The sequence below is a fragment of the Diadema antillarum genome, unplaced genomic scaffold (assembly GCF_040938485.1).
Source record: "Diadema antillarum isolate AM-2024a unplaced genomic scaffold, OU_Dant_1.0 scf00000140, whole genome shotgun sequence".
Taxonomy (NCBI): domain Eukaryota; kingdom Metazoa; phylum Echinodermata; class Echinoidea; order Diadematoida; family Diadematidae; genus Diadema; species Diadema antillarum.
Window position 1 is genome coordinate 1,547,414 of NW_027271029.1, and position 14,183 is coordinate 1,561,596.

Sequence of the window (14,183 nt, forward strand, 5' to 3'; positions counted from 1 at the left end):
GCCATGGCTGCCCTTGAGGCTATCAAGAGTGTACCTGCCTTCCATTTTTCGTTCAGACACTGACCGATTTTTTATAACAACATGACGGAAATTTGGGTATAAATTTTGTTGTCTTGCCAACACAACAACGGGGGACACAATAGTTTCTCAAGGTTGTCTCATATATTTTAATGATATTACGATCCATTCGCGTGATTCCTGTGATACGTTAATCCCTTGAGTTTAATTTGCCTGTCGGTGATTACCTGCCAAAGTTTTAACGAATTGTTACGTTGATGACGCAATGGGACCGTCGGAAAAATGACCTTGTTCATTGTGTAAATATTATCTGGCATATGTATCACCACGGTCATCGAGTTGATCAGTGAGGTCAGTTAATCAGCGTATCCTATTCATCGTGCGAGCCATGACAACACACACGCACAAACGTTTGAATGATAATAAAGAACATTAAGCCCCAGATCGTTCATGGGGAAGTGAAATAGACTAGCATATTACTTCTTGTCTCAAGTGTGCGAACAGACAATAAATGTCTATTTATGATTGATCGTGCAGACATGTTGAAGTGGGGTGTCCCCTGAACATACACTGTAATCATTTTGTTTATTCGGGGAATGCAGCGATTCGTGAAACACTCAGCTACAGTTTTAGCATATCAAAAAATCCGTTCAATATTCATGAATTTTAGATGCTTTGGTTGACTGCACGTGGCGCCCTCTGTAGATACGAACTTTATGGCAATTTGTAATGTCACAATAAAATAGACAGATAGACTAAGAAAGTATTAAGAGAATTCCATAAATCTTTGTTATCAGGACAAAAATATTTCCCATCGGTCTTTTACTGAGATATTATGTTAAGTCATAAATAATTGTCCATGCTATTCAGACGAGTTCTGCGCTCAAATCCTCTGTTGATGTCCTTAGAAAAAAAAATCTCATGGATGATAATTTGTGAGTTCACATAATATCTCAGTAAAACTTTGATGGAATATATTTTGTGATGATTCGTGATATTTCCTCATTTTTTTTCGTCCTACAAATGTGGCATCGCAAATTATTTTAGACGTCTAATACCAATAACTTTTAAAGGCATTGGCAGATTTTCTTCAAACGTTCACTAATCTTTCTTCATGCATAAAATCCTCATGTATGTTTGGGAAGACGTTTGGACACGCAATTCCAACCGTAACTCCAGCCTCAAAAAAATAAAAAAATAAAAAAAATGCTGAAGACTGCGAAACAGATGGACAGGGGCAGGAAGATGACATGTGTAGAATAAAGTTAATCTATAAAGTGAATCACTTGGTAATTATGGAAAATGATTTCTGATTCTCTGGACTAGTAAAAAGAAACAATAAAAAATCAAAAGCATTACAAAAAAATAATCTGAAGGAGATATTGAGATGCAGACAGGCAGATGAACAAACACATAAACACACGAACAGATAAACTCAAATAAATAGACACACTAACTACACCGTGGACAGAGCTGTGAACACTATTTAACACTTGAGGTGTAGACTTACATCGATCCCATCCGCCTTCGAAGGCAGTGTCTGCTCTGTTCAGCAACACCGCCCCCACACGTTCTTGAGCAGGTAGACCACGGTCCCCAAACACCCCAATGCGACACCATGTAGTCACCATTTGCTATCCCTCGTTTCTGAAAAAAAAGGACAGAACAGATGAAAAGAGAATTAGACAAGAAGTATACAAGGCGCGAATTCATGTCAATAATACACATCTTTAAAACTTGAACTACCAATCTTGAAAACATAATGAAACAAGAAAGAAAATGGCAAAAATACCTCAGAAAAAAAATGAAATATGCTTAATGAACAAGAGACCTCAGGATTTTATTCTCTTGATTTGTTTCGTTTTAGTCTATGACGTCTGCTTTTCAGAGGGGAATACGCGGGAAAAGAGTGAAATAGAAAATACCAGACAGAGATTATTGTGAGAGAAATGATGTTAAACGAGAGACCTTGATCCTAATTTGAATCTCCGTAGTCTGGCTGTCAGTCGCACATCAGGGACACAACATTGAATCATACCATTATTGCTTTCAGCCAATTAGCCAATACACATCGCCTTCTGCTCATAACTCTCATTCTTTAAAAGGTGGCCTCTGCAAAGGTGATTCAGACACTCGCTCTGTCATATTGCCAGAAGTTGAAGATGCATCATCCACTTAAATCATCTCGACTTTAATGTAGAGCAAAAATGCGGTGATGATGGAAAAGTTTTTAAGATGTTCTCGAGACTTGCTGAAATGTCACGTTCACTCTTTCTCAATCAATTTCCTGAGCAGAGCCAGTGATCCAATTCAACGAATGGCTCGCATAGTCATTATCATCTCGTCTTTGATAAAACTGAGATAATAAGAGAGAGAGAGAAAAAAAAGAATGGACAATGAGGGACACGGAGAAAGAGAGGGAGAGGGGGATGAGGGTTGCTGGAGAGACGATGCCTGCATCGACATTGTGCAAATTATTGTGACGTCATTTTGGTTGGCGCACTGTCAAGGCCCAGTGCTTACTGAGACAATACAATTTGGGCAATATTTCATTGATTATTTAGTCAATTATTTTCTTACATCCAAACCGGCGCCCACTGATTTGCAAAGATCTTAAGGAATTTGATATAAAAAAAGCGAGATCGATACAGAACAGAAAAAAAAAAGGTGAAAGAAAGGACGAAGTAAAGGCAAATGTGTGGAAGGTGGCTAGGATTGGGGATGGGTATGCTTGTATGCCAGAAAATGATGATTTCAGCACAGAATTTGGCAAAAAACAAAATCAGGCATATCGACTGAGGAAGCAAGGAAAAGAGAGCTGGAGATAGGGAGAGAGAGAGGGAGAGAGAGTGAGGGAGGGATGGAGAGAGTAAAAGGTACATTTTGATGAAAAGAGATGAGAGAGAGAGTCAAAACTAATAAGAGCAAGAACAAAAAGAAGAGGATGAAGAAAAAGTAACAGGAGAAGAAGAGGACGAAGAAGAGGGAGAAGAATGACAAAAGATGGAAGGAAGGAGAAGGAAAAAAACACAAAGAAAGTGGCGGGAGAGAAGGACAAAAAAAAAAACAAAAACCACAACAACAACATACAAAATGCACGGATTATAGACCCAAACAAGAGAATAATCATTGTGTTCACTTAAAAGTAGAATAGAACAGATTGGTACTATTGATGGCTTTTCTGCTTCTCTGTGTAAAAACTCTCTGTTTATGATTATACCAAATCCCTCTCAAGGAAATAAACTACTCAAATCGATTAACTACAAGTTGCAATCAACTTTCCATTGCTGGGTATAGTCGACTAGGAGCCCAACGTCACCAACAGGGAAACGTGACATTTAGCCTCTCTGCTGTAGATAGGAAGTTGACATTATTAAGTTCCGATGTGCGGAAACAGACTAGCAGCGTCAATGTATTACAGGTGCGACGGGACTTGCGATAAATAATTGAACGCTCGTGATTGGCTGAAAGTTTGCCCGCTTGAGAGCGACGCAGGCAAGAGAGGGCGCTCTTTCAATACACAGCACTGAGATGCGGTTCACGCTCCACTGCTAACGATGTTATACGAGCTCTCGTTTGATATGAATTAGCGTTTTGGTAGAGTTAAACTGGGTACCTGTATCACATCAATATCGGTAGAATTTCAAGTTTTATGTGCTCTGGAGGTAGAGACTGCCTTAATTTTGGCATAAGCTACTCCAACAAACTACTAGAACTAAGGTCTACAAAGAATTTGTGCTAAAAGTTGTGTGGACTCAATTCTGTCCAACGTCACGACGGAAAGTACTATGCTGCCTTTGAACGTAGAGGGAGCTTACACGACGACTGGTACAGGAAAGGAAAAACACGAGAGAAGAATCAGAAATACATTGGCCCTGTATCAAGATGACTGATTCTTTATGAAATTCAATCTTGAATTTCACCCACGACCTTGACGGGCGTCAAGGAGTGACAGAGTAATGGCAATCTGGTCTTCTGCCCGGGGTGTAAAATCATAAAGTTATGTAGCAAAGTGTAAGTAGCAAGTGCATGAAAAGTTATCCCCACTCAAAGGGGCAGACAGTTTCTTTTTATCAATTTTTTTCTCTTTCTTCACGCGGAGGATTTCTACCATCCAAATGACAATCTCCGAACGGTACTGCAGATCGCTGATATTTGCTGTGGGCGCTCAAGATAAACCAGGAATTGAGTAACAAGAAGAGACGGAGACGAAAGCCTATTGATTACCTTCTCATGAGTGAAAACAGACAGTCTCGGGTATATTATTGTAAGTATCACTTTCGTCCAAAGTTGATATCCTGAAACGTCATCAAGGGTCATAGCAATACGAACTGTCGAATCTAAACTCTGGGTAGTTTTCGCTTCTGTTCGCCTTCCTAAGACTGAGTATAGGGTCTACATTAATTTGCAGTCGTTTATTCAGCTTATTTTTAAAAAGGAAATATACAGCATTCCCCGGATGCATGAATGCACGCGGATTTAATACTGATGATCAATTATACAGACATAAATTCATTACCCTATTAAGTAAATGCACGATACAAATCATATTTTCGATCTTCAACTGCACCCAAAACAGCAGTCAAATATTTGAGAGGGTTATGTGGGATATCCAGAAATGACTTCATCAAATTCTTGACACATCATTCAATATCCTTAACTGAAGGATGATCCGCATCACCATGCATCCTATCCCACTGCATTTGTGAAATTGCGCCCTGCATAGTTGAACAAACAAACCAACCAACAAACAAACAATCAAAAAAACAAGAAAGCAAATTACCAGATAAACAACGGCACAATAAACTAACAGAGAGTTCATATTTTTCATGATTAGTATGTTATAACACTGTGGCCCAAAGTAACATCATCTGAATAGTTTCAACAGTGGAAATATTCCAGCTCAAGCAACTCGCATTGCTGTGGCTCCGTTTGTTTTGTTTTTGTTTTTCTCAGATGGAGGAACACCAATGCACATCTTCTATTGTCCTAGCAATGAACATTTATTCAGTTAGCACCTTTTCAAGTAAATTGGGTTTGAATCTCTGCCCCCTTTCCCCGAGCTCGCTCCTCTCTGCAGGCAGTCACTGAACGCTAGCTCGCCCCCGCAGCTCGGACCGACCGAACAAACGACATCCAACGACATCGTCTGTCAGCGATGAATCACACCGCGCTTTATCAATACCAGTAACACTAGACGCAAATCTGCACGCGTGGGACTACACTAAGCACCAATATTGCCAATGAATGATTTGGTGCCTGGATGCTCACCATCTTTTTTTTTCCTCTCTCTCTCTGTATCAAAAAAAAATGCAATAAAACCTACATTCCGTCTTTTCCCTTACGACTGTAATATCAATAACTCAGGAGAAGGGGGGGGGGGGGGGGGGGGAGCGGAAGGAATTAGATTCTGAAGCATTTGTCGGAACCTTTTCTTCCTATCAAGAATTCTGCAGAGGAGCTATCAATTGTAGAAAATTTCTGTCGTCACCTCTAGACCCTGGATGGAAAAGAAGAGGATAAGAACAGAGCCCCAGGAACGGACGGGGTAGTCACCGTTTCTTTACCTTTGCCGCCGCAAATACAGCAGCAAGACTATAATATACATGTGCCACTATATTCTGAACCGAGTGTGATTGTGATTGTATATCCATGTTCCATGATTGCATGACATAATCACTATCATTATTTTTCTTCATCTTCTTTCAGAGAACTGCTTCTTTTCCTTCTTATTTTTTGTTTACTCCTTCTCCTCCTTCTCCTCCTCCTTCTTCGTTTTCATCATCATATTCTTCATCCTCCTCCTCCTCATCATCATCATCATCATCATCATCATCATCATCATCATTATCATCATCTTCTTCTTCTTCTCCTCCAGCATACACAGTGTGGAAAGAAGAAATGACATTATTTGACAATTGGGAATTCCATGACGCTATGACAAGAAAGACATGGGTGGGCAGTTTCCATAACTATATGAAAAGTGTGGGGAGGGGGGTATTCCCATAGCAACCCTCCAGAGTTCAGCCCACTTAGATCGATGTAGTTTATCAAAAGTGTAGCCATATAAGTGATTGCTTTTCATCATGGAACAAGAGTAGCTTCATGCTTTTTCTGTAAACAAGCACACACACAGACACACACAGACACACACACACACACACGCACGCACACGGAGACCGACACACACACACACACACACACACACACACACAAGTTAACAAACATCATGACCTGGTAATGATAATATAATACCATAGGATCTTTGCAAACTGAACTCTCAACTGCCTTGAAGTCACCCTTTCTGTTTTCATATCCGTTCACATCTTGATCAAGTGGCCAAGCAAACCTGCATTGTGGGGTGCCTTATGAACACATGTTCCCACTTTCTGCGGATTTGGGTTTACATCATGAGGGTCCTGTGGGATCTTCATAAAAAATCTGTTGTTTTTTAATGTGACGCCACAAATCTTACCCAAAAAAAAAGTGATACGGAGAGTCGAATACCATATCACGAATACATATCTTTCCCGTCATCCTATATGGCCATTATTGTATGCATATCAATGTGATGACTGGTATTTCATATTCTGAATCCTGACGAGAGTTTTGTCTCTGCAGATTTCAACGAATTTCGAGCTGTTACACTATACGGTTGCACATAACTGCGGAACAACACGCATTTAAGTCACAATTGATTGCGGGAAAAAGTCGTAACAACATAAATCATTGTCGGTAGTTTGACAGCTAACATCTATTGTTAAAATATTCATTGATAAATCAAAGGTATACACACTGGTCATTTCCCTTTACTTTTGATAACGAAATGTTTCAGTTCTCAAAATATCAAATTACATGAGAGGGGGCCCTGCTAACACTCTTTGCATCATTACAATGAAACGCAAGTGAAAAGCCCCAAATCAAGCACGGTTTGAGGTTAATCAAAACAAAACTTGCACAGATTGCGATGGTATTACAGGTCAAACTAAGGAGTACCTCCTTGATTAACACACCTGGGCCCTGTTTCATAAAGCTGTTCGTAAAGTTATGAACAACTTACGAACGACTGGTGATCAGTTCTTGTGCTGAATTATGGAAATTCTGATAAGTGCAACTGTATAGCACATACAGTATCAGAACTTATCACCAGTCGCTCGTAAGTTGTTCGTAACTTTACGAACAGCTTTATGAAACAGGGCCCAGAACGTACTAGTAAGTAATGTAAGTGTAGGTTGCAAGAGTCAACGGACACATTATGGCACCTTTGCCAATTTTCAGAAATATGAACCGCGAACCGCTCACAGGATAATTTCGCCGGTTGTGCCCTCACTGACGATCACAAGCACATCGTTATTGAATATGCCTGGCGTCTCCTGAGGAGTAACGCCACACCACTCGCTTCGCCTTAACGACGAACAGGTGTCTACGCGTATTTGTTACGAAGTGTTATAAACTGGGCGTTGATGACATGTCATATAGGACGGCATAAATGTCTCATTTTTTTTTTTTAAATGTGGGGGAAAGTCCTGTAGGACGTCATAGACAATCTCACTTGTTTTCCTCCCCATGTGTATGCTACCTCAACGCTGCGCACTTACAAATCTATCACGTTGAATAGCATATGCTTGCTTTAAACTACTGGTACTCGCCATCATCGCATCTAAACTAAATTTTGTTCTCTTGACTGCAATTGTATGATTGCAGGTCCCATTCATTATAGATACAAACTTACATTTGTTCAGTTTTCATGTTGAATGTGAAATGTGAATACATCCATCGTTGTAGTTATTACTATTATTCGTTATGATTATCATTACTATCATTATCATTATTATCTATGCGATTTAATACTTATCATGTCACTTGATATACCAATCCACTGAACATACACTAACAGTACAAAACAACTCTCAAATTCTCCCGGGGTCCAAGGAAAATGTTGTCTCCAGATGACATGTTGGAGTAGAAATATAGATTGAGTTAAAGGCATAATCTACCATTTGCAGATGAAACAAAAACCCAGCATTAGTGCTTTAAAATAGTTATAAAACGTGAGTTGGGGATAGAAACAACCACTGTAAAATTTGAATCGGTAAAATCGATGTTAAATATAGTTAAATATACAAATTGTGAACAAAAGTTGTAATAAAAAATTTTCCAGACTAAACCGTCGACAGTTACGGTTTATTGAGAAAAATACATATATCACCTTATATTTTCGGCTTTATCGCGAAAATTTTATATGATAGAATGTTTTGTGGTACAAGAGACCTACACATATGCATTAAATGTCATATCTTGATTTTTTTTAAATCACCGTTCCCAAAGGTAAACAGGACCTTTAAGACAAAATTTGGTTGCTTGCACAGCAGCCCGAGCGTGAAGGAATGAAATCGGCCTGAATTTGCATTTCAAACACTCCGAATTTTCCCCTTATTAGCTCTGAATGCCTTCAGGAAAAAGTGCAAGCGACAGTTATTGGGTATTAAAATGTGTAATCCTCTTTCAATACTCCCAATAATCTGTACTTATTATGCCTAAAGATGTTAGAGATTTTTTTTTTTCTTGGAGTGAGGGAGGACGTGGCAATCTAAGCTCTTGTATGCCGTTAAAGGGTGTGTACAGTTCTGGTCGAGGTGCAGATTTAGCTTTTAACATTTTGCGAGATATTCAGAAACCACTCTATGAGATGTCAAAGAGCATGCAGTTCTAAGGGGTATCAAAAGTTTATTCGATGAAAATCGAATTTAAAATGGCTGAGATATCCAAAAACAAGGTGAAACAAAGAGATCCTAATAAAGTTGGGGCATGTCGCCTTTTATCATCAGCACTTTTTTGGATATCTCAGCCATTTGAAAATCAATTTTCATCAAATAAACGTTGAATCCTTCTTAAAATTACATGCTCTTTCATATTTCATAAGAGGCTTTTCATTATCTCACTTAGAAATGTTCAAAACATGAATCCCTACCTCAACCAATACTGTACAGTCCCTTTAATATATATATATTTTTTTTTCTTTTCTTTTCTAGTACATGTACCGAATTCTGGAAATTTTTGAAAATACCGCGTTATTCAATATCCCTTAGTCAGTGAAGAAAAAATGTACGTGGCGTCGGTTACATGTAGAGGTTCAAAGACAATAAAGTCTTCGGGCGAGGATAACACAAAACCAAATGTGTGAAATAACTGCCCTAAATATTACGAATATGCTCACGTCCATTTTGTTCATTTCTTTCTCTTTTTATATTACCTTTGATGAAAGTTTGGTTATTTTGTTAGGCATTATTTTGTAAGTTGAAGATCTGGATATGTGTCATCAACGAGCCAGAACAAATGTTAATTTCAGACAATTGTTCTAGAAACACGTTTTCGCGACCGTTTTAGCCTTGATGTAAAGGCCCTGCGGCTTAGGTCTACACACCACGCGTCGTATTCGAGACTGACTGCTTGGCGGGGGATTAAAAGCGCGAGCGAAAATTTCTTTATCATTCGCTCTTTGTTTGAAGTCTCAGAAGTAAAGACATCAAACAAAGATTCCTTGCATCCACGCTCTATGAACTGGCATCCTCAACGACTGGAGGTAATGTGAAAGATATTTGCTTTATCACTTATCCCCATGCGTAACGAGCTAATTGGTAAAATCTGCTTAAAGGGGTCATGAACTACTTCACGTGTATGCAGCTTTGAAAAAAAAAAGTCGCAATTTCGTTAGCTTTAACCTTCCCGTGTAGTGTCCACCAGCGGATGTTTTCTCTTTGAGTGTTGCTCGAAGGGATAGATGCAAATTGGAGAAATTGAAAACACGAGCAAGGGATGGCGCAAAACGAACCTATCGAGTCGCGCCACACCATGCATGTAGCTACCCCATGGCCACACCGAGTCGCGCTGCACATCATAACTGGCGTCTGAAAATTGTATTAAATCAAAAAAGATATTGCTATGTCATTTGTCTTGATTATCGTGGGTTTCAAGACAGCTGCGGAAGGCATTGAAGGGGAATGCCTGGCTTGGACTGCAAACATGACACAAACAGTAACGTTCGTCGCTGAAAAGGGCAATACGACGTTAAAAGCAGCAGTCACTGAAATACAGCTAAATCTTTACATACCAACGTAGGTCCAAATCGGAGCTCCTAGAAGAATTTGATAGCCGATATTGTACAGGGGTTGGATGTGGTTTCTCATCCCCCTCACACGACTGCAGTGGTTTTAAGCATGATGTGAGAACTGTGGCACAAGATTTTGAATAAAATGATCATTGGTTCTTTTCCTTTAGCAGCTGAGGTAGACCAGTTTTCACTGGTGATTATAATAGTCTCAATAAAAGTGATAAATACTTGGAAATGAATAGATAAATATGTAAATATTTACTTTTCACATATGTATGAAAAATATGTGAAAAGTAAATTCTTAACCCTACCCCCCCCCCCCAAAAAAAAGGGATCCCTTCCCGAACATTAATATCATTCACTAAATCGTCGGTTGAAAATGATAAGGGCGTTAAGTGACCACAAAACCCATAGTGTTTGAGACAACTTAACACCCTTATCATTCTCAACAGATGAAATACCAAGGATCGGTCTCGCTATCGATAGCGCCATATATAGCCAGCAGACGAAAATCATTCGGTCGATTTCTGATTTCGGGACTGCCTGGCAGATGTTTGTTGTTTACTCGTAAATATTGCCCGGGGCGCACTAGTAAACAGGCGATTACATTACGGCCGAGGTCAGGGTCTACATTTGATGAGCGTCGAGTTGATGTGGCCGGACAGGAGCGTCGTGTACGGAGCAGGGGAATTTATTAAATTCATAAGATATTGCAACATGCATCATGTTACCAGTAACGGAGACCTCTTGTATACCTGTCATTTGTTTAGCACGCGCCCTGAAGACCTTGTAATAACCCACGTAGTAAGATCCACAATGTGTCAAAAAGCCTGTATGTGTAGCCGAAAAATCAGGTATCTTATGGCGTCGTAAAATGACGAGGACTTTTTTTTTTTGCCTTCGGCGACGAGGATAGGAGGGGACAGTTAACCTGCAAATAGTTTCACATCCAATTTGATCACCTACGGCCAGCTCCTGCATGTGGCTAAAAGTACAGACACCTCCAAGGTACAAGGAGTTGTTTTTCGAGGGCCAGACCGGTGTACACGCGTGTTATTGGAAGAGTGCGTGCCTATTAAATTCCGAGTCTATAAAATTTCTTCAGGTATACTGCAGAGGCATTATTTGTTTTGATGATGCGATGCAGATGTAGAAAGGTGAAGCTATCATTTCGCAATGCATCATGGGAATGGAGGGCAGGGAGAACGTACAATAAATGAGCGTATTGATTATAGATAATGAAACAATTTGCATGAGGGTAAACGTATCTCACTGATTTTCATGGCTATAATGGGACAATTAGCTGATGAATGAGACTTTGTGAATCTTATGAGCTACTTGGAGGTTGGCTCCAAAAGAGGAAAAAAGACGAAGCTGGAGAAATGAGAACAATTAATATTTCCTCCATTCTTTGAGCTCAGAATTGACATATGCAACGTGCTATTGTGATGCGTAATGTCATCATGCATAATTTGGTGAGAAACGGGAGAAAATTTCATTTGAAGTACTGCAATACATGTACATTCGAAATAAGCTGGAATTATATCACACGTGATGAATGAAGAAATGTACTACAAAAATAATTACTGGCATAAATAGAGAATTAGGAATTGAGAAAAAACAAACCATTCCTGTAATGCTGGGAGGTTGTACAGTTAACAGATGCCGAAAACCACACTCGCGTTTACCGTGTATCAGTTTGAAAATTTACTTTTGCATGTTTGCCATATATTATTCTTTTTTGAGGACACCCCCACCATCCCTCAGTGCACACTCCTTCTCGTTATAGCTGTCACCCTCGCTGTTTCAGGAAACATTTACTACTCACTGTATGACGGCATGTCGTACGATTGAAGTTTACAATCGGAATTACTGACATCTGAAAGGAAGTCCTCGCGGAACAAGACACAAGGAAGCGAAAAAAAAAATCACGTGACCAGCCACCTGCAACTCATTACATCTTTTGTGAGTGTAGACTAAACAGCGTACTTCCTTCTCCCATGCATCTGGAGACGACTTTACTTGTTAACAAAATAACTTCTAAGCAAGGCTTATTAGAAACATCAAATTTCTGTCACCTCCAGTTTCCGCTGCATGGTTCCGCGTTCCATTTCCATTTCTATAGGACCTCATCAGTTAAAGGAAGAATCTCATTCCGAATCCATAATTTGATGCAATTAGAGTATCGATTGCGTAGTTAATTACTCAAAGTTAGTACGATCTTCTCTTTCTACTCTTTTCCCCTTCCCTTTTATTTTCCCCTCTCTGTATACACATATATGCAAGGCTCGACACCACCTCTTTTTTTTTTCTCTCTGATGGTCTGTTTTTGCGGGCAAAAAAAACCCCAACGACACGTAGTTGACCGAAATAAAGGGAAACATAAGAACACATGTTGAATCTGAAGTGCCCGATCAGGCCACCGAAAGATGAGTCTTTTGGAAAACTGTTGGCCGACATCAATATTTGGTGGCGGTGACCTGGGCCACCGGACACGTACTGCTAATGCATAGGCCTATATGTATAATATTGCATCCTAAATGGGGGGGGGGGGGGGGGGGTGGGGGGAGGTCATTTTATAGGGTACCTTTACATCTGCTTGCAATCGATAAAACATTCAGTAGGTTCAATAGTTTTCTTCCTGATGAGTAAGCTATTGTCTTTGCGTTTCCCTGTCTGTAACCTCATCTAAACATTAATGGTAGCCGGTCAATGATTTTCCGATGTTTCGGTGAGAAACGGAGGATCTTTCGGTTTGCTCTGTATAACTATTTCTACCACTTTTACACTTTTATCATCACTGTTTGGTCACCATAGAAAAATACGTATATCGGTGTGAAACCCGAAATAGAACAGCGTGGCTTGTCATTTAGACTTTACCATAAGTAGAGAGGTCAGGTTTTACATAGGATTGCAAACAAACAAAACATAACCAATACACGTTGCAGCTTCAGCACATAAAGGCAAGCTTAGCAATTTGCCCCGAAACTGATGCAGTCAGAATTTTCTTTAATAATATATATTCAGATGGAAAGCATTGCTGTCAGAGAGAGCATATCTCACTCGTAACACGTTAGAAGTCAGTGATGTATATATTATAAAATACAAGAGTTCTTGACACTTGTTTAACAAAAAACGGCTCATTCAAAGTAACGTCGCTCTAAACAGTTGAGATAACAAAACTTACTTAATCAGTGCTGTCAACTTTCGGTCACGTTTCCTCTCGTTTTTCTTTCCTTTCATTTTATGTAACGTGATACATCTATGCTCTGGAAGAAAGACGAAAAGATAGAAACGGAATAAGTATTCTCATGAACTCGTAATTCTTAATTATAGCCTGCAAGCCATTGTGCCAGTTTTCATCAGGAATTTCGGACGACAAAAGGCTTGCCTTCGGGATGGCTTTATGAAAGTGGGAAAAGAAATAGGTAATCTTGTTTCCAGCTATTTGCTAAGAGATCTAGAGAGGCTACAGCCGACAAAATTCTGCTTCGTCCTTCGCAAATCTGTCCTTTGTCACTTTTTTTTTAAACATAAATCGCTTGTCCTTTATACAGAATATCGACCCAAAAATAAAGAAGCCGATTTGAAGCATGTCTGCTCGGAGCGTGTTTGCCATAAACGAAAACACGAGAATCCTTTTTGCAGCCACATGCTCATATTAACATGTCTGACAGGGAAAATCTCGATGTGACCCAGGAGTTACCCCCTTTTGAGTTTATGTTTATCCTTTCAGCAAACTCTCTCCATCGGCACTGATGTGTTATTAAAGTGAGTTTTCCAGCGAATGTTTGGGAATGTGCCTCGCAATGTTCTTTCGTTTAAGGCGTCATGTCGATGTTCTGTCAAGATCCTTGCGGAGCAAAAACAACCGAGAAGGTTCTCTATTGTTGGACCATAAAATGAACGAGAGGGAGCGAAGAAGACAGGAAATGACTTGGGAAATCATTCGTCGATTACAAAACAACACATATCTTGCGTTCCATCCATGCTTCCCCCTTGTCATGAACATAGCATGAAGGTACAAGTTTGTACCTCCATGAACATATATAGA

At 39.6% G+C, this 14,183-nt stretch overlaps 1 protein-coding gene across 1 annotated transcript in view; it reads right to left on the reverse strand.

The window, feature by feature from the left end:
- Window positions 1-14,183, reverse strand: part of LOC139721223 (papilin-like) — a 78,752-nt gene that overhangs the window by 19,251 nt on the left and 45,318 nt on the right. Inside the window, exon 3 of the mRNA XM_071632547.1 lies at window positions 1,529-1,665. Coding sequence (XP_071488648.1) covers window positions 1,529-1,665 — 137 coding nt within the window. The remainder of the gene's footprint in view (window positions 1-1,528; window positions 1,666-14,183) is intronic.